General features: G+C 42.6%; 1 protein-coding gene across 2 annotated transcripts in view; it reads left to right on the plus strand.

The window, feature by feature from the left end:
* LOC144695841 (casein kinase I) overlaps positions 1-21,321 on the plus strand; it is a 296,518-nt gene that overhangs the window by 175,201 nt on the left and 99,996 nt on the right. For both annotated transcript variants that reach the window (XM_078566880.1, XM_078566871.1), the window contains exon 6: positions 6,010-6,244. In XM_078566880.1, coding sequence (XP_078423006.1) covers positions 6,010-6,244 — 235 coding nt within the window. The remainder of the gene's footprint in view (positions 1-6,009; positions 6,245-21,321) is intronic.

Raw genomic sequence — 21,321 nt, forward strand, 5'->3', positions numbered from 1 at the left:
CAGCATTTGTTACCCATCCCTAACTACCCTTGAAGCGGAGGTGAGTTGCCTTCTTGAATCACTGTAGTCCATGTGTTGGAGGAACACCCACAGTGCTGTTCAGAAGGAATTCCAGGATTTTGACCCAGTGACACTGAAGGAATGGTGGTATATTTCCAAAGCAGGATAGTGTGAGACTTGGAGGTGGTGGTGTTCCCATGCATCTGTTGCCCTTGTCCTTCTAGATGGTAGAGTTCGCGGATTTGGAAAGTGCTGTCATATGAGCCTTGGTGAATTGTTTGTCGTGCATCTCGTAGATAGTACACACTACTGCTATTGTATGTTGGTGATGAAGGGAATCGATATGTAAGATGGTGGATGGGGTGCCGGGTAAGCTGGCTTCTTTGTCCTGGATGGTGTTGAACTTCATGAGGGGTGTTAGACCTGCACTCATTCAAGTAGGTGGAGAATATTCCATCACACTGCTGACTTGTGCCTTGTAGATGATGGACAGGCTTTGGGGAGTCGGGAGGTGAATTACTCTCCACAGAGTTCTCAGCCCCTGACCTGCTCTTGCAGCCACAGTATTTATATGGCTAGTCCAGTTCAGTTTCTGGTCAATGGTAACCCCCAGGTTGTTGATAGTGGGGGGGATTCAGTAATGGTAACATCCATTAAATGTCAAGGGGAGATGGTTAGATTCTCTCTTGTTGGGGATGGTCATTATCTGACACCTGTGTGGCGCGAATGTCACTTGCCACTTGTCAGCCCAAGCCTGGATATTGTCCAGGTCTTGTTGCATTTGGACATGGACTGCTGCAGTATCTGATGAGTCGCAAATGGTGCTGAGCATTGTGCGATCATCAGTGAACATCTGCACTTCTGACCTTATGATGGAAGGAAGGTCATTGATGAAGCAGCTGAAGATGGTTGGGCCTAGGAAACTACCCTGAGGTCCTCCTGCAGTGATGTCCTGGAGCTGAGATGACTGACCTCCAACACCACAACCATCTTCATTTGTGCTAGGTATGGCTCCAACCAGTGGAGAGTTTTCCCCCTGATTTCCATTGACTTCAGTTTTGCCTGGGCTCTTTGATGCCACACTCGGCCAAATGAAGCCTTGATGTCAAGGGCAGTCGCTCTCACCTCACCTCTTAAATTCAGCTCATTTGCCCATGTTTGGACCAAAGCGATAATGACATCAGGAGCCGATAATTGAATATTTTTAAGGCAGAGATAGATAGATAGATAGATTCCTGCCTAACAAGGGAGTCAAAGGCTACTGGGGGTAGACAGGAATGTGATGTTGAGGCCACAATCAGATTAGCCATGATCTTATTGAATAGCAAAGCAGAATCGGGAGGCCGAGTGGCCTACTCCTAATTTATATGTTCGTAACTGTAATGAGGTCAAAATGTTTTTGTTACACTTTGTTTAAATTAGTTTATCTGAAATTGTCCATGGACTGTATTTAGCATCTGAAATATATAATTTTTCATGGTCTTAAGGATTATTCTTATCAAATTTCTCATCGATACTTGATTATTTTGGGAAATTAGAAATACATTGGAAACCTCAACTTGCTGGCAAAATCGGAATGTTTGTATATAGTGTTTCTCTGTACCATTGAAATATTGAGCTTTTTTGGAATCTGGAAAATAACAACTTGCTCCCAGTGCAGACGCTGCTTGGCTTTGTGTGTGCGATACTCTTGCTCATAAAATTGGCCTTTCAAAGCCATGAGCAGAAATGAGAAAAAACTTAAAGACATCTATTTTTAGTTGCCTCCAGCTGCTTATGAAAATGTTCCACGCAGGTTTGCAGTGAAACCCATGGAGTATACAATAAAAATAAAGACTTGTATTTATATAGCACCTTTCACAATCTCAGCAACCCCGAAGTGCTTTACAGCCAATGAAGTACTTCTGAAGTTAAGTCATTTTAATAATGGAGGAGAACAGCAGCTAAATTATGTAGAGCAAACCCAGCAACAGAAAGTGATAAATGTCAGATGATCTGTTTTAGTGATGTTGATTGAGGGATAAATATTGGCGATGACACCAGGTAGAACTTCCCTGTTTTGAAATGGTGCTGTAGCATCTTTTCTATCTACCTGAGAGGACAGACTGGGCCTCGGTTTGAAAGATGGCATACTGGAGTATCAGTCTAGATTATATGCTCAAATCACTGGAGTGGAGCTTGAACCCACAATTTTCCAGCTCAAAATGCAAAAATGCTACCACTAAACCACAGCTGACACCTTTTGAGTGTTGTTCTCTCACATTTAATGATTTAAAATTGTTAACATGTGTATTTGTGTTTATTTCATTGTCACCTGAGAACTCAACTTAACTTCTTTGTTTAAAACTGCATTGCTTAAACCTGTATCTAACCCATCGCTCTGTGCTGGAACATAATAGAAGCTGTAAATAGAACTTTGAGAAAATCAAGCATAAGTATTTCTATTTTAGGACTTTTACCATATTTCATGTCTAATGCCTTTGTGTATATTTTTGTTTTTTTAAATGATTTCTGAATATCATTTCATTGAGTATTGATTTGGCGTTCATTCGCAGAGAAATTGGTAAATACAGACCAGGTAAAAATATAATATGAGTGAAGTTTGGCTTGTGCCAATTCAAACATGGAAATTGTCACTTTTTATTAGAAATAAAATGAGAAAATGATGGAACAACATAGGACAGGTGATACTGTTTCATTGGAACAGCTTCAAAGATCTTTGACAATATAAAGATGAGAACATAAGGAATAGGAGCAGCAGTAGGCCACTCCGCCCCTTTAGCCTGCTCCACCATTCAATAATAGGGTCATGACTGACCTGATTGTGGCCTTAATTCCACTTTCCTGACTATCACCCATAATCCTCAACTCCAAAAATCTGTCTAACTCAGTCTTCAATATGTTCAATGACCCAGTTCCACTGTTCATTGGGGAAGAGAATTCTAAACACTAACGACCCTCTGAGAGAAGAAACCCCTCCTCATCTCTGTCTTAAACAGGTGACCCCATATTTTTAAATTGTGCCCCCTAGTTCTAGATTCCCTCACAAGAAGAAGCATCACTCAGCATTTACCCTGTCAACCTCCTTTAAAATTTTATGTTTCAATAAAATTATCATGCATTCTTCTAACTTTCAATGGGTATAGTCCCAACTTGCTCAACTTTTCCTCATAAGACAAACACCTCATCCCAGGAATCAGCCCACTTCCCTGAACTGCATCCAATGCAAGTATGTCCCTCCTTAAGTAAGGTGACCAAAATTTATACTCTGTTCTAGGTTTGGTCTCACTAGTTCCCTGTACAGTTGTAGAAAGACTTCCCTGCTTTTATAACCCACCTTCCTTGCAACATTTTCCATACCTGCATGTTGACTTTCTGTGATTCATGTGCAAGGTTACCTAGATCCCTCTGTACTTTAGCATTCTGCAGGCGTTCTCCATTTAAATAATAATCTGCATTTCTGCTCTTCCTGCCAAAGTAGACAACCTCACATTTTCCCACGTTATGCTCTATCTGCCACATTTTTGCCCACTTAACTTATCTATATCCCTGCACAGACTCTTTGCATCCTCCTCATAACTTGCTTTCCTACCTATTTTCATATCATCAAATTTGGCTGCAATACAATTTGTCCCTTCATCCTAGTTAATATTATAAATCATAAATAGGTGAGGCCCCTGCACTGATCACTGTGGCACTCTAAGTTAGTTTGCCATCCTGAAAATGATCAATTTATACTGACTCCCTCTTTCCTGTTAGTTATAGCTGGTCTTCTATCCATGCTAATATATCACCCCAACAACATAAGCTCTTATCTGTGTCGTAACCGTTTATGTGGCACCTTTTTAAATGCCTTTTGGAAATCCAGATACATTACAAATATTGCTTCCCCTTTATTCATCTTGTCCTTTTATTACAGTTCTTTGTCCTCAAACAGCTCTAATAAATTTGCCAAACACGATTACAATTCACAAAACCAAGTTGATTCTACCTGATAGTATTATGATTTTCTAAATGTCCTGCTATTACCTCTTTAATAATGGATTCTAGCATTTTCCCAATGACAGATGTTAGACTGACTGGCCTACAGTTTCCTGCTTCCTGTCCCCCCTCCTTTCTTGAACAGGGGTGTTTGCAGTTTTCCAGTTTGCTGGGACCTTCCTGGAACCTCAGAAATTTTGGAAGATTACAATCGATGCATACACTATCTCAGCAGCTACCTCTTTAAACACCCTAGGATGCAGACCATCAGCCCCAGGCGACTTGTCAGCCTTAAGTTCCATTATTTTTCCCAAAACTCCTCTTCTTGTGGCAATGATTGTTTTAAGTTTCTCCTTCCCTTTTGTCTCTTGGTTTTCTACTATCCTTGGTGTCATTGAGTTTCTTCTCATTTTAGCAAGTGTGCTTTTGTTAGACCAGTTTGTTGTTAAGAGCATGAACACAACACATGCAATTCATGGTGACGCTGTGCAGTAGTATCAGTAGATTTTATTTCAAACTTTAATTTCTCTCATCCTTCTATATGACATTGCAGAGTGAAAGGTTTCTTTAAATTTGAATTTAGTGTTTCATTTTGTTCTGGCTGTTGTTTTGCCCAGATAAATTACTAGACCAGATAGGGAGCTCACTTATGTTTTCCCTGTGTTATATTACAGTAAGGAAACTAGGCTCTGGACAGCCTGTGAGTGTGCTCCTCACACTCCCAATAATGCCACAAATGTAAAAATGGCATTCCACAGATAAGGAGCAACTTATTTAGATTATGTATTTTAAAGTGCTAGACTGAGGTGATATGTATAATATTTGGGGTTCAAATTCTATGACCTTTCAGGAACAATGTGTCTCAGTTGTAGCACTCTCGCTCGGGCCTAGGATTCAAACCACACTCCAGCGACTTGAGCGCAAAATCCAGCTCCAGTGCAATACTGAGGGAATTAGGCATTGTTAGAGTTGCGAAGTTTCAGCTAAGGTATTCAGCTAAGGCACTGGCCCCCTCTTAAATGGTATTAAAGCTTCTGTGGTACTATTTGAAGAGCAGAAAGGTTCTCCTGGTCTCTTGGCCAATATTTATTCTTCAACTCATATCTCTAAAATAAATTATCCAGTCATGTTACCACATCGTTTACACTGTGGCATTTTCTGGCATTACAAATGCTTACCACACTTCAAAACATACTTTATTGGCCACAATATGCTTTGGGATGCCCCGGGGCCATGTAAGGCACATATAAATACAAGTCTTTATTTTCATAATTGTAACTCTGATGGTCTGCAGCAAAAGGGCTGTAATTTAGGGTGAGACCTGGATATGCTGAGACTTGCTCTTGCCCTGGACTTGTATGGATGAAACAACAGCCTGTCAGATCACTGGTGACTGTGTACCTGCTGCTCTAGGGTTGTCAGCTGAGGCTTATAGACCCTATTTCGTGATTTCAATCTGGATTGTGGAGTGGATTCATGGTGGGGAGCAAATGAAGGTTCCTTTCTTAAAAAAAACTGGAATATTAATATTTAAATAACTTTGCTGGCCTCTACCTCCTCGGATTGCAACAGATGGCTAATTTTCGGACTTCTGTGGGAAGGATTCCTTAATGCACCCTAATCTTGACGCACTTAAATTGACCATCCTCATTCTGACCCCCATGATCTTGATGGGGGTCAATATTGGTAGCCCTGAGCACTTTAACAGAGATGTACTCCCTGCAAATATTTAGTCCCTGGTTATTGACAGTGACAGCACTACTTATGACCTACAGTGCCGTTGGTCCGGTACCAATAAATTCATTCCATTAACTGTACCATGCTATTTGTGATGTTACGAGTGCTTGTAGTCACATTTGGAATCATTGTTGAATGAGTCCCAAATATTTTGGTGTCAGCACTCTTTTCCTGTACAAGAGAATGTTTTTGATACTGATACTTTTATTTTGTTTACATATGCTTTATTAAGGATATATGGTAATTTTTTATTTTACATTTTCCCTTCTTTCCTTATTCCTGCTTCAAAAGATTTCCCGAATGGAGTACGTTCACTCAAAGAACTTGATATACAGAGATGTAAAGCCAGAGAACTTCTTAGTGGGACGACCAGGAAGCAAAAACCAGAATGTAATTCACATAATAGATTTTGGCCTTGCTAAAGAATACATAGATCCAGAGACAAAAAAGCACATCCCTTACAGAGAACACAAGAGCCTTACTGGAACGGCCAGATACATGAGCATAAATACACATTTAGGAAAAGGTAAGTAATTTCTATTAAGCTACCTGGCTTTAATTGCAAAAGTTGTTTATGGGTTCATAACTGACATGTATTGTTCTTTTAAAATTATAACATGGATTTAATTTGAATTGTGTGTGTCAGGTTGAAATCCTTTCGGATTTCATACTTTTATTTAAAAATCAGTTGAGACAAATGCACATTCTGACCGACGGTATCCAAAGCACTGTAGACGTCGGCGTATAAGTCAACCTTCAAAACCTCCAAAAACGGGGTCGATTTATATGTTGAGTATAAGAGTGAACCACCGGCGTGGGTGTGGTGGTTGCCATTTTGAAATGTCATCATCTGACGCGAAGAGTGAGCGTACCTTCAACTTCTTCACAGCACAACCTGTATCGCTTGTTTGATCCCTTGTGCCCAGTTATAAGGTACCGATAAGTAAAACATGTATTTGTGGAGTGAAAATTTGAGGCTGACTACTAATGTGTATATTGCATGTTGTGGCTGTAGGGTTGACTTAAATGCCATGGAAAAACAAAATTTTGGGGGCTGGAAGAATGGGGTCTTATATGTTGGGTTGACCAATATGCTACAATTTATGATATCAACTGGCACAGAAGAAGAAAATTCAGTCATAATTTAGACCAATTTTACCCAAATGTTCATAGAGAATGGAAGTCATATTAAATATTTTCCCCCATATTTGTGGTTTCTGATGTCATTAGTAAATTACAGTTTCACTGATCCATTCCAATCATCTGAAATATAATGACTCTACATACATTTGTATATGTGTGGTATGCTGTGGAACTTTCTGCAATCTGCTGTAAATTATCTATGGTAATATAGTCTCAGAGATTTCAAGTGTAAAGTTTAAGCACATGTCATTGAAATGCATTAGTAGCTGTAGCTAAATTTAAATTATAATATCTAATCTTAAATGCAAGTGTGTGTGTGTGTTTATCAGATACCATGTTATAAGTTCACATTTACAATCTGATCTGCATGTTCAGATAATTCCAGTTTGATTTTTATGGCTTAAAAGTGAGGGGACAGTATCTCTGTCATTATTTAAGGGTATTTGGTGAGTTCCCCCTCTTAGTGGTTTTACTGTTCTTCCGGAAAGCAGACCTCTCAACCCCTACAAACCAGAAGCTGAAACCTGGCAGAGACCTCTTGCAATCCTAAACCTTAGTACCCACTGAACGCTATTTGTCTCCCAAGTCACAACAGAAGCATGTGTTATCAATGCACCATACTCGAGCTGGGTATGCTGTCTGATTTAATTAACTTCTGGCTAGATTTGCAGTCCAGAACTTGGTCAGCTTGGAATGAGCATTGCAAAAACTTAGAAATCTACTCTGCGGTTCGTAAATTTAGAAATAAAACTTAAAAGCTTTTAGCCAAACTTCAGGAAATACTTTGCTAATGCAAATTAATAGCAAAATCACATGATTGGAATTTGCGCCTGTATGATTGCAAGGGTAAGGATTTATTTATGTTAAATTTACAGCTCAAATTGCATATGAAAAGCCATATGCAATTACCAAAAATAAGCTCTTTTGTACTTCTGAGTTGGCTAATAAATTTGTGTGCGATGAGATAAGGAGATCCCTGGGAATGCGAAACTATTTGCAGAGGCATCAGACATAGAAACGTTTGAAAATTACTGATCCAGAATTTAGATTTTCTAACTTAAAAATCGGTTTCTGATGTTTTCTGACTCTCCTGTAAAACTGAAGCTTTGGTGATCAAATAAGATAGTCATTTAAATTGAAAGTAAGTTCCATAATTGTGAGAGGAAATCTGTATGTTTTTGGGACTAAAACTCCCATCATGTCCCGGAGTTCTGGCACAAGCAGCAAAGTGGGATCGGCTGCGCATTCACCAGGATAATCTACTCTGGGTGGGCATAAAATCCCACCATGGGATTGGGATTTTAGACTGTGAAAGTGAGACCACATGACAGGCCTGTCGGGAGCAGACAGGAGAGTTGGCTCCAAGCAGCAGAAGTGCTGCCATTAGCTCCATGCTGTTGAGAGGCTGGGGCTCAGAGAAGCCCTGGGAGCCATGAGTAGCTCTGTGCTGCTAAGAACTGGGGTCAGGAAGCCCAGGAGCAGTATTGGCTTCGTGCAGCCAGGGAAATTGGGGTTCGGGGAAGTTCAGAAGCAGTTGCTGGAGGCAGTGAAGCTGAAACCATGCCTGGAGTGTAGCCTGGTCAACATGGGGATGCAGCCTCAGTAGTAGGTCAGCTGAGCTGGAAAACAAGACCAAGGTGGCCAGACCTTGGAGCAGATTTGAGAGTGATCTGGAATAGTGCGCCTTTTGGGTGAGGATTGTACCTATGGAACTTGGGTGGAGTAGAACTGCTATTGACTAGGGGTCAGACTAGCTGTTTGAAGGAGAGGAGTTGAAATTCTTCATGAGGAAGACAAAGTTTTAAAGACTTTTTGTGACTCACTGTGATGTCTTGGTGGGTTGCTGAGAAATTCAGGGGATCTGTCTTAGTAGTGTCTGCCATTTAATGTGCAATTTGTGGTATGTTCGACCACACTTTGCCTGTTAATTCATGTTTACCTCATGTTAATTCTGGATGTTAGAGGAGAAGATAAATAATATTGACCGTTTGCTTTGTTGACTTTTGTATAGGAACATTTCTTCTGTTTGTTTTGAAACCATGGAATCTTGTAGCTCTATTCTCTTAGTAAGTAATTGGGAATTTTAAAATATGTTAGGTTTTGAACAATTAGTTAACATTTGCAACAGTTTTAGCATTACTAAGAAGAGATTTTACTTTGCATGAACACTGCAAATACAGATGGGTTCCTACTAGGTATTTTCTCCCCTACTCCCCATAAAAAATTAATTGGAAGTAAGGGAAATCAAGTATTTTTCAAATTCAGAACTACCTATCCAATGCAGATTCAAACAAAACCTACAAACTGTTTGCATTTGAATTGGGAAAGTTGGCCCCTTCCTTTAAACATCTAGAACAAGATGGCACCTCCCTTTAAACATCTAGAACAAGATGGCACCTGAGTAATTAACTATCAAATTAATTGGGTTATTTTCTGAGAGTGAATCTGGCTTTTAATCTATAGTTACCATGACAGAAACAAAGAAAACCATGGCATATCATGGAAGTCAGAGAATCACAGAATTGTTACAGAACAGGAGGAGGCCATTTGGCCCATCATGTCTGCACCAGCCCTCTGAGCATTTCACTTCGTGCCATTCTCCTGCCTTCTCCCCATAAAGCTGCATATTCTCCCTTTTCAGTTAACCAAATAAAGAAAGGAATTTAAAAGTGGTGTTTGGAAGGGAGGAGAAGAGCTTGGAGCCTTCTATCACAAGGAAAGTTTGAACATCCTTCATTTCTATGTGTGTGTGTGTGTGTATATATATTATATAAAAACATTGATGTGTATGTATAAGTGTGCTTCATACTTAACAATACCACAGTTAGGGAATACTGGAGAAGACTGGCTCATTTTCACTTTATGATTTATTTTTATTCATTCATGAGATGTGGACGTTGCAGGCTGGGCCAGCAGTTATTGCACATCTCTAATTGCCCTTGAGAAGGTGGTGGTGAGCTGCCTTCTTGAACCACTGCAGTCCATGTAGTGTAGCTACACCCATAATGCTGCTAGGGAGGGAGTTCCAGAATTTTGACCCAGCGACAGTGAAGGAACGGCGATGTATTTCCAAGTTGGGATGATGAGTGGCTTGGAGGTGAACTTCCAGATGGTGGTGTTCCCATGCATCTGCTGCCCTTGTCCTTCTGGATAGTAGCAGTTGTGGGTTTGGAAGGTCCTGTCCAAGGAACCTTGGTGAGATCTTGCAGTGCACCTTGTAGATGGTACACACTGCTGCTACTATGCGTCAGTGGTGGAGTGAATGTTTGTTTATGTGGTGCCAATCAAGCAGGCTGCTTTGTCCTGGTTGGTGTCATGCTACTTGAGTATTGTTGCAACACCTGCCCCTTTACCTCCTCCCTCCTCACCGTCCAAGGGCCCAAACCCTCCTTTCAGGTGAAGCAGTGCTTCACTTGCACCTCCTTCAATTTAGTCTACTGCATTCGCTGCTCCCAATGCGGTCCCCTCTACATTGCAGAGACCAAACGCAGACTGGGTGACCGCTTTGTGGAACACCTTCGGTCTGTCTGCAAGCATGACCCAGACCTTCCTGTTGCTTGCCATTTCAACACTCCACCCTGCTCTCATGCCCACATGTCTGTCCTTGGCCTGCTGCAATGTTCCAGTGAAGCCCAACACAAACTGGAGGAACAGCACCTCATCTTCTGACTAGGCAATTTACAGCTTTCCATACTTAACATTGAGTTCAACAACTTCAGACCATGAACTCTCCCCTCTATCTTCACCCTTTTTAACCCCCTTTTTAAAAATTTATTTTTATATTCTATCCACTTATTTTCATTTTTATTTTTATGTATTTATCAATTGTTTTATCCCTTTTTTAAAACCCCCTTCTTCATTGCTTTTTTTTTATCCTTTTTCCTCAACCACCGCCCCCTCCCCGCCCCACCCCACCCCACCCCATGTTCCATGTTGTTCTTTCACAGAGTGCTGACCCTTGTTCTTCTATTAACACGTTCTGTTTTCTTACCTTTATGCCACTATCAGCACCTTCTTTAGCCCTTACCACTACCATTAACACTCATTTTGTTCATGACATCTTCGTCAATCTCTCCTTAGCCCCCCACCTATTGCTGGCCTTCTATCCAGCTTTATCTGCTCCACCCCCCTCCCCTTAAACAGTATAAATTTCATCACATTTCTCCTTTAGCTCTAAAGAAGGGACATACAGACTTGAAACGTTAACACTCACTCTCTCGCGCTCTCTCTCTCTCTCTCTCCACAGATGCTGTCAGACCTGCTGAGGTTTTCCACTATTTTCTGTTTTTATTTCAGATTTCCAGCATCAGTATTTTGCTTCTATTTGAGTGTTGTTGGAGCTACACTCATTCAGGCAAGTGAAGAGTATTCCACCTTGTGCCTTGTAGATGGTGGACAGGCTTTGGGGAGTCAGGAGGTGTTACTTGCCACAGGATTCCTACCCTCTGATCTGCTCTTGTAGCCACAGTATTTATATGGCTCGTTCAGTTCAGCTTCTGGTCAATCATAACGCCAGGATGTTGATAGTGGGAGATTCAGCCATTTATCATCTCAAGCCTGGATACTGCCCAGGTCTTGCTGCATTTGGACATGAACTCTTCAGTATCTGAGGAGTCGCAAATGGTGAACATTGTGCAATCATCAGCGATCATTCCCACTTATGATGGAAGGAAGGTCATTGATGAAGCAACCGAAGATAGACTCATGGACTCAAAGACGTTTACAGCACAGAAGGAGGCCATTTGGCCCATTGTGTCCATGCCGGTCAGCAAAGATCTGAACACTAATCCCATTTTCCAGCGCTTGGCCCATAGCCCTGGAGGCCATGGCAACGCAAGTGAATATCTAAATATTTCATAAATGTTACAAGAGTTTCTGACTGAACCACCCTTTAAGGCAGTGAGTTGCAGATTCCCACCACCCTCTGGGTGAAAAAATTTCTCCTCAATTCCCTTTTAGCCATCGACCTCTTACCTTAAATCTATGCCCCCTGGTTGTTGACTAATGGAAAAAGTGCTTTCTTATCCACCCTGTCTGTGCTCCTCATAATCTTATACACCTCTATCAGGACCCCTCTCAACCTTCACTGATCCAAGGAAAACAATCCCAGCCTATCCAAACTTTCCTCATAGCTCAGACTCTCCAGCCAAGGCAGCATCCTGGTAAATCTCCTCTGCACCCTCTCCAGTGCAATCACATCCTTCCTATAATGTAGTGACCAGTGCTGCACGCTGTATTCCAGTTATGGCCTAACCAGTGTTTTATACAGTTTCAGCATAACCTCCCTACCCTTGTATTCTATGCCTCGGCTAATAATGGCAGGTGTTCCGTTTGCCGCCTTAACCACCTTATCTACCTGCCCTGCTACCTACAGGGATCTGTGAATATGCACACTAAGGTCCCTCTGATCTTCAGTACTTTGCAGAGTCCTACCCTTCAAAGTGTAATCCCTTGCCTTGTTAGCCCTCTCAAAGTGCATTACCTCTCACTTTTTTCCAGGTTGAATTCCATTTGCCACTGCTCTGCTCACCTGACCAGTCCACTGATATCCTCCTGCAGTTTACAGATATCCTCCCCACTATTTACCACAATTTTCGTGTCATCCGTGAACTTCTTGATTATACCCTCTACATTTAAGTCCAAATCATTTTTGTACGCCACAAACGGCAAGGGCCCCAGCACCAAGCCCTGCGGAACCCCACTGGAAGCAGACTTCCAGTCACAGAAACATCCCTCTACCATTACCCTCTGCTTTCTGCATCTCAGCCAATTTTGGATCCAACGTGCCACTTTGCCTTGGATCCCATGGGCTCTTACTTTCTTAACCAGTCTGCCATGAGGGACCTCATCAAAAGCTTTGCTAAAGTCCATGTAGACCATATCAACACTCCTGGATACCTCCTCAAAAAATTCGATCAAATTTGTCAAACACGACATTCCCTTAACAAATCCATGCTGACTATCCCTGATTAATCCATGTCTCTCCGAGTGCAAATATATTCTATCCCTCAGAATTCTTTCCAGTAACTTCCCACCACCGAGGGTAGACTGACTGGCCTGTAATTTCCTGGTCTATCCCCTTCCTCCCTTTTTTAATAATGGGACAACATTTGCAGTCCTCTGGCACCTCACATTGTGGCCAGACGGGATTTGAAAATTACTGCCAAGGTCCCTGATATCTCTTCCCTTGCCTCCCTCAACAGCCTGGGATACCTCTCATTTGGGCCTGTGGATTTATCCATTTTTAAGGCCATTAAACCTGCTCGTACCTCCCCCCTCTCTGTTAATTTCCTTTAATATTTCACAGTCCCCCCCCACCGGCTGATGTCTATACCTGCGTCACCCTTTTCCATTGTGAAGACCAATGCAAAGTATTCATTGAGGACTGTACCCACATCTTCTGGATCCACACACAGATTACCTCTATGGTCCCTAATTGGCCCTACTCTTTCCCGAGTCATTCTCTTGCTTTTTATATCTTTAAATAACCCCTTTGGGTTTTCCTTTATTCTACCCACCAATGCTTTCTCATGCACTCTCTTAGCTTTCCTAATTTCCTTTTTAAGTTCCCCTTGCACCTTTTATACTCCTCCAGGGACTCTGCCGCATTGAGCCCTCAGTATCTGCCATAAGATTCTCTTTTTTGCTTAATCCTAACCTTTATGTCCCTTGACAGCCAGGGTTCTCCGGACTTGGCTTCCCTCCCTTTGCCTTTACAGGAACGTATTTGCCCTGTACTCTCGCTATTTCCTCTTGAATGCCTCCCATTGCTCTGAAAGTGTTTTATCTGCAAGTATCTGCTCCCGGACCACTTGGGCCAAATTGTATCTCATCTTAGTAAAATTAGCCTTTCCCCAGTTTAGAACTTTAATTCCCGGCCCAACTGTATCCTTTTCCACAACTATCCTAAATCTAACTGAGTTATGGCCACTATCTTCAAAATGCTCCTGTACTGATGCGTCTTCCACCTGCCCAGGCTCAATTCCGAATGTTAGATCTAGAACCACCCCCTCCCTTATTAGGCTTTCTATGCACTGGCTAAAAAAAGGCTCCTGGATGCATTAGGAATTTTGCTCCCTCCTTACCTTGCACACTAAAAGTATCCCAGTTAATATTTGGGTAGTTAAAATCCACTACTACTACTGCCTTATTATTCTTACACTTCTCTGAAATTTGATTACATATTTGATCCTCTATCTCTCCTGACTGTTTGGGGGCCTATAGTACACACCCAACAGCGTGTTTGCCCCTTCTGTGTTTTTTTACTTCTGCCCATACAGCTTCATTTGGTGATCATTCCAAGATATCATCCCTCCTCACTGCTATAATTAATTCCTTGATCAATATTGCTACCCCTGCCCCCATCCCCCTCTCTATCTCGTCTGACCACCCTATAACCAGGAATCTGGAGCTGCCAATCCTGCTCTTTTAGCCAAGTCTCAGTCATAGCTATGATACCATACTCCCATGTGCCTACCTGTGCCCTCAGCTCGTCTGTCTTATTCCTCAGGCTCCTTCCATTAAAATATATTCCATTTAGCCTTGCTAAACTCACTTCTTTCTTATCTAGCCTATCTTTCCTCTGTCTTCCAGACTCACTCACTAACGTTTTAACTTCTAATTCCATCTCAGCTTCTCTCCCCTCTGAACTATTTTTCAGGATCCCACACCCCTGCCAATTTAGTTTAAATCCGCCCCAACAGCATTAGCAAACCACAGATTATATTGAGGTTGTTGGTCCCGTTCCTGTTCAGATGTAACCCGTCCAACTTGTACAGGTCCCACCTCCCCCAGAAACGGTCCCAATGCCCCAGGAACCTAAAGTCCTGCCTCCTGCACCATTTCTCCAGCCACACATTCATCTGCTGTCTCCTTCTGTTCCTATACTCACTACTGTGTGGTACGGGGAGTAATCCGGAGATTGCTACCTTTGAAGTCCTGCTTTTCAATTTCCTTCCTAACTCCCTAAAGTCTGCTTGCAGGACCTCATTTCTCTTTCTTCCTATCTCATTGGTCTCAACATAGATCATGACCTCTGGTTGTTTATCCTCCCCCTGCAGAATGCACTGCAGCCCTTCTGTGACATCCTTGACCCTGGCACCCGGAAGGCAACGTACCATCGTGGAGTCACGTCTATGGCTGCAGAAGTGCCTGTCTACTCCCCTCACTAATGAACCCCCTACCACTATTGCCCTTCCACACTTCTTCCTCCTCCCCCTGAGCAGCTGGACCACCCACATTGCCATGGCCTTGGCTCTGGTTGGCCTTCACAGAGGAACCATCACTCTCGCGTTTACCAAGGCCACAAAATGCTTTGTGAGCAAGATGCATTTGGGGGATTCCCTCACTACCTGCCTGGTCCCTTTCTTTTGTCTGGCAGTCACCGATTCCCTGTCTGCTTGCACTTAAGCTGCAGGGTGACCATGTCCTGAAATGTGCTATCCACAAACCTCTTGGCCTCGTGAATGCACCGTAGTGCTCCAAGCTGCTGCTCAAGGTCCAAAACCCGGAGCTCAAGCTGCTCCAGTCAGAGGCACCTCCTGCACACATTGTCATCCAGACTGCCAGGAGTGTCTAGGATTTCCCACATAATGCAGGATGTGCAAATCACGGGACTGAGCCCCCCAGTCATATCTTAACTAAATTGAATATGGACCCTTGCTTTTATTTTAGCCTTACTCCTACTTGAGTCTCTCTGTTTTAACCCCCCTGTCCCGAAGTCTTGCTGTTTCAACGCCTCTCTCCCGAAGTCTCGCTGTTTTCTGGTTGTGCCATGGACACTACCCTGAGGAACTCCTGCAATGACATCCTGGAACTATAATGGTTGACTTCCAACAACCACAAACATCTTCCTTTGTGCTAGGTATGACTCCAACCAGTGGAGAGTTTTCCCCCTGATTCCCATTGACTCCGGTTTTGCTAGGGTTCCTTGATGCACACGTGGTCATATGTTACCTTGGTGCCAAGGGCAGTCTCTCTCACCCCACCGTGGGAGTTCAGCTCTTTTGTCCATGTTTGAACCAAGGCTGTAATGAGGTCAGAAGCTGAGTGGCCCTGGCAGAACCCAAACTGGGTGTCAGTGAGCCGGTTATTGCTAAGCAAGTGCTGCTTGATAGCACTGTTGATGACCCCGTCCATTAATTTACTGATGATTGAGAGTAGACTGATGGGGCGGTAATTGGCCGGGTTGGATTTGTCTTGCTTTTTGTATACAGGACACACCTGGGCAATTTTCCACATAGCTGGGTAGATGCCTGTATTGTATCTCTACTGGAACAGCTTGGCTCAGGGTGCGGCAAGTTCTGGGGCACAAGTCCTCAGTACTCTTACCGGAATATTGTCAGGCCCCCTAGCCTTTGCAGTATCCAGTGTCTTCAGCCATTTCTTGATATCATGTGGAGTGAATTGAATTGGCTGAAGACTGGCATCTGTGATGATGGGGACCTCTGGAGAAGGCCGAGATGGATGATCCATTCAGCACTTCTGGCTGAAGATTGTTGCAAATGCTTCAGCCTTATCTTTTGCACTGATGTGCTGGGCTCCTCCGTCATTGAAGATGGGGATATTTGTGGAGCCGTCTCTTCCAGTGAATTGATTAATTGTCCACCACCATTCACAACTGGATGTGGCAGGACTGCAGAGCTTAAATCTCATCCCTTGGTTGTGGAATTGCTTAGCTCTGACTATCACTTGCTGCTTTTCGCTGTTTGGCATGCAAGTAGTCCTGTGTTATAGCTTCACCAGGTTGACACCTCATTTTTAGGTATGCCTGGTGCTGCTCCTGGCATGCCCTCCTGCACTCTTCATTGAACCGTGGTTGATTCCCCTGGCTTGGTGGTAATGGTAGAGTGGGTGATATGCCAGGCCACAATGGTACAGTTTCTGGTTGACTACAGTTCTGCTGCTGCTTCTTGTGGCCCACAGCGCCGAGTCTTGAGTTGCTAGATCTTTTCAAAATCTATCTCATTTAGCACGGTGGTAGTGCCACACAGCATGATGCAGAGTATCCTCAATATGAAGATGGGACTTCCTCTCCGCAAGGACTGTGCGGTGGTCACTCCTACCAGTACTGCGGCAGCAGGTTGATGAGGATGAGGTCAAATATGTTTTTTCCTCTTGTTGGTTCCCTCAGCACCTGCCGCATTCCCAGTCTAGCAGCTATGTCCTTTAGGACTCGGCCAGGTCGGTCTGTGCTGGTGCTACTGAGTCACTCCTGGTGATGGACATTGAAGTCCCCCACCCAAAGTACATTAAGCGCCCTTGCCACCTTCAGTGCTTCCTCCAAGTGGTGTTCAGCATGGAGCAGTACTGATTTCTCGGCTGAGAGATGAGGGATGAGGGCGGTATTTGATCATCAGAAGGAGGTTTCTTTGCCCATGCTTGACTTGATGCCATGAGACTTCATGGGGCCTAGTGTTGATGTTGAGAACTCCCAGGGCAACTCCTTTCCGACTCTATACCATTGTGCTGCCACCTCTGTTGGGTCTGTCCTGTCAGTGGAACAGGACCTACCCAGGGATGGTGACGGTGGCATTTGGGGCATTGTGAGGCATGATTCCTTGAGTATGACTCGGCTGTTGCTTGACTAGCCTGTGAGACAGCTCTCCCAATTTTGGCACTCTCCTCAGATGTTGGTCAAGAGGACTTTGCAGGATCGACAAGGCTGAGTTTTCCGTTGTTGTTTCTGGTACATAGGTCGATACCAGGTGGTCAGTCTGGTTCCCTCTTTTTTTTAGACTTTTTAGTGGTTTGATACAACTGAGTGGCTTGCTGGGCCATTTCAGAGGGCATTTAAGAGTTCAGTATATCACTGTTGATCTGGCTTTACATCTAGGCCAGGTCAGGTAAGGCCAGCAGATTTCCTTCCCTTAAGGATATTAGTGAACCAGATGGGTTTTCACAACAATTGACAATGGTTTCATGGTCAGTATTTGATTTTTATTGCATTCAAAATGTACCATCTGCCATGGTGAGATCTGCCTGTCTTGGGTACCTGGAACATTACCTTGGGTCTCTGGATCTCTAGTCTAGTGACAATACCACAATACCACTACCTCCCCCCAGGATTTGCTTGAATCCTTGGCAGTTAGGCTGTAAATGTTGCAGTGATAGAATGTTGTTTTGACCTTGGTTTTGCTAAAAGTAGAACTATCTCAGTACGTGAATATTCTGAGTGAAGGTTTAAAATGGTGACTGGCAGAGTTAGCCGTGAAGTTAGTACATAAAAAAAGAAAATTCATTTGTTACATAGCAGAAGGTATTGTTCTTTGACAAGTGACTGTGTTATCCTTTGTCTGTTATCATATAGTGTCTACATCTCACAACTAACCATGAGTGGTTCCATTCAGAATAATTACAATAAAGCTCAGTATATTGAAAAAGAAATGTTTAGCTTAAACAGTGCATAAAATAATTAATAGTTGCATAAAGGCCCTTTTTCTGACTAATAAATGAAACTGCATTTATTTATAAAGCCACACTTGGATTGTCTTAGTCGTTCTTCAGGTGTTAAGGGTTATCATGACTCTTGGGTAGTGATACTATGTACAGTAAGTGCATGCTGGTACTTTACATCATTTCTATAGTTTTTGCAAAATGTTCCTTGTGGATGCATGTGGCCTGTATTTGATTGTGCTAGACAAAGCAAAGACAAAAACATTGTAGAGGTTGTAGAGTGTTGTGATCTTTACAATTCTTTAATACAATTGAGTATGAGTGAAAAGCAAATATGCTTCAGAAAACTAAACCTGAAGTTAATACTGTTGGAGGTATAGGGCCAAATCTTCCATTCTCCAGATCTTAGGAGGTTGGAAGTACGGCTGAAGATGTGTGTCAGGACCCTGTGGAGGTCCTGAACGTGCGGACCTATTTGGGAATTGCCCAGGAAGTTTCAACTTTTGATGAGCAATTCCCCTGCTTCCTAGGACCCTCCGTGGATGTCCCCAACTCTGAGGTAGAGTTGGAGACATCAGACAGTTCCACAGTACTTAGTTGAATAGTTACCCAGGAAATGTTAAACAGATTAAAACCTAGTCTAACACCTAAGTAAGTACACAACTGACCCTTGACAACACCACCACCCCCAGGACTGCCTGACTACCCTCCCCGAAACGATCCGACTTCCCACCCCCGGCTTGACTACCATCCTGACCACCTGATGACCCTCTGACCTGATGACCCCTCCCACCACCCTGACTACTCTTGTGACCTGAACCGACCAATCCTTTGCAGCCTACCCCTGACCCAACTACTGTCCTGGCCACCCGACTGACTACCCCTCCTGGCCACCCCCCGACTTGCCTACACCCCTTCCCCCACTCACTTACCCACCTCACCCACTCATTTATCAACATTCAAACTGGACCTTTAAACTTACCATATGGTAGCTGGTGCTGTAAAAATGGAGGCTTATCCTGTCTTCCCGTGACTCCACTCCACTCCGATGGAGTTTCCTGATGGATGCTGTGCATTTCTGTGAAAGCCAGGCTCAGAAGATCCCAGAAGAAATGCGCAGCAGCATCATGTTGGAATTTATGAGTGCAGCGGCAATTGGAGGCTCATTGCTGCTGCTCGGATGAATGGGTCATAGTTGCTGAAATTGAGGACTACTTGAATTTGGAAGTTAATTTAATCCATAGAAGGCTATGATCATAATTCGTGTTGAGCAAAGTACGTCTGCAAAGTAAAATATATATGGCAGTTACAGTTGATTAAATTTTGTACAGGTTATAAAAATGTTTCTCAATGTTGCCAAGTAATATCATACCCATCTGGAAATGTAAATTGAAAAGAAAAACCTGTTTAAATTTAAACTGAACAGTGGTATGTGCTACATTAGTCATCCATCTGTTGAAAAGGAAGGAGGAGAAGTTGAGGAAAAAATGTAACTTCATTGTAGAATGTTCTTCATTCTGATATAACACAACATTTGTAACATGCAAGACAACACTATCTTGGTATGTTAGAAGACTCCATTTATTTTGGTCGATGAACAGATCCAGAAATTAATGCTTCTTTTATTTCAGTTTAATCCCCTTGGCTTCTGCACAAAGCTGGTGACTTCAACAGAATTTGACCTGTACTTGTGTTTTACCCAGCATCTCTATCCTAAACTTGTATGTGATTTAAGTGGCACAGGATCTAAGTGCAGTCCATCACATACTGCACATCCTGTTATTCTGAGCCAGAAAGCCGGGGGGATTTGGAGTGGATTTTAAACTATGGCTGCATTTTGAATAGAAGTGAACAAGAAAACAACATTTTGCCAATTCTGTGCCAGTCTGTGTCTCTTTCAAAAAAAAAGAAATGTTTTGCAGTCATTTGACTGTATAGTACACACAAAACAGTGACGAGCACAAAGTATTGTTCCTATACATAGAGTTTTTGTAATGCAACAGTGCTAGGCAAATGAGCAGCTGAAGTCTTGTTGCAGGATCCACAGGAATGAAAGGCATTTTTGTGTTTTTAATATGTATGCTGTTATTATATCTCTATTCCCAAAAATTCAGTCAGTGGATAGGCTCCTAAGTCTCTGCTCTTGTATGACCTGAAGCTGGGATCTACACAAGTGAGCTTAGGTAACCCAGATTTCTAATAGTTTTTATTTTCTTTCTCTAAATAGAAGGGAAATATTATAGAGCTATCAAGGTTGGTTATTAATAACCTTTGACTTGGAATTCCCATATATAGCTATTTAACTATTTCACCATCTAGAAGATACCACGACTGCAACATTAATTTTTTTAGCTCTATACTCAAAAACTGGAAAGTGTCCAAGTGGTTTCCTGTCCATTTCACTTCAGTTACTACATCTGTTGTCATTTACTGGGTACAGAATGCATTATTGACAGCTTCAGCCGTCTGCTAAACAATACGTTACTGAAAAAATAAGTTGGAAATATTGTTTGCATATTAATTTTGTTATTTTTTTGACGGAAGCTCAAGTTGATGCAACTTATGAAAAAATTGACATTCAAAATCGTAGCTTGTAAAAAAAAAAATCTTGCAGGCAGTATTTAGCCTATAGTGAGTTAGAAGAGCTCTCTTATAATTTTGTTGCCACAGGGCAGGAAGTATACTAAACATTTTATTGGATGTATGTGGATGCTTTGGTGCTAAATTTCTCAATATTTTGAGAAGTTGAAAGTACTTGTTTTTAAAAAATGATGGCTCCCTTTGAAGTGAACTGATGATCTGTGATCATTTGCACAAGCTGACATTTGATAACAAAGTACTAAGGTACTAACCTGTTGGTAATCAATCCATGTCTTCCTGGTTGAGCTCATAATCTGCAGTTTCAGGCATCTCTACTGTCCCTGGGCCTCATACCATTCTGACTGTGCACTGTGAAGAGAAGTAAGCTGGAAGATTCTGCAAACTTTGAGTGTGTCAGCAACATTTGCTGTTCCAGCATTAACTCCAGGGAGAGGGTGAAAGTGAGAACTGAGGCCGCACCGTTGT

Source organism: Cetorhinus maximus, chromosome 2 (assembly GCF_964194155.1).
Source record: "Cetorhinus maximus chromosome 2, sCetMax3.hap1.1, whole genome shotgun sequence".
In the NCBI taxonomy this organism is placed as follows: Eukaryota; Metazoa; Chordata; class Chondrichthyes; order Lamniformes; family Cetorhinidae; genus Cetorhinus; species Cetorhinus maximus.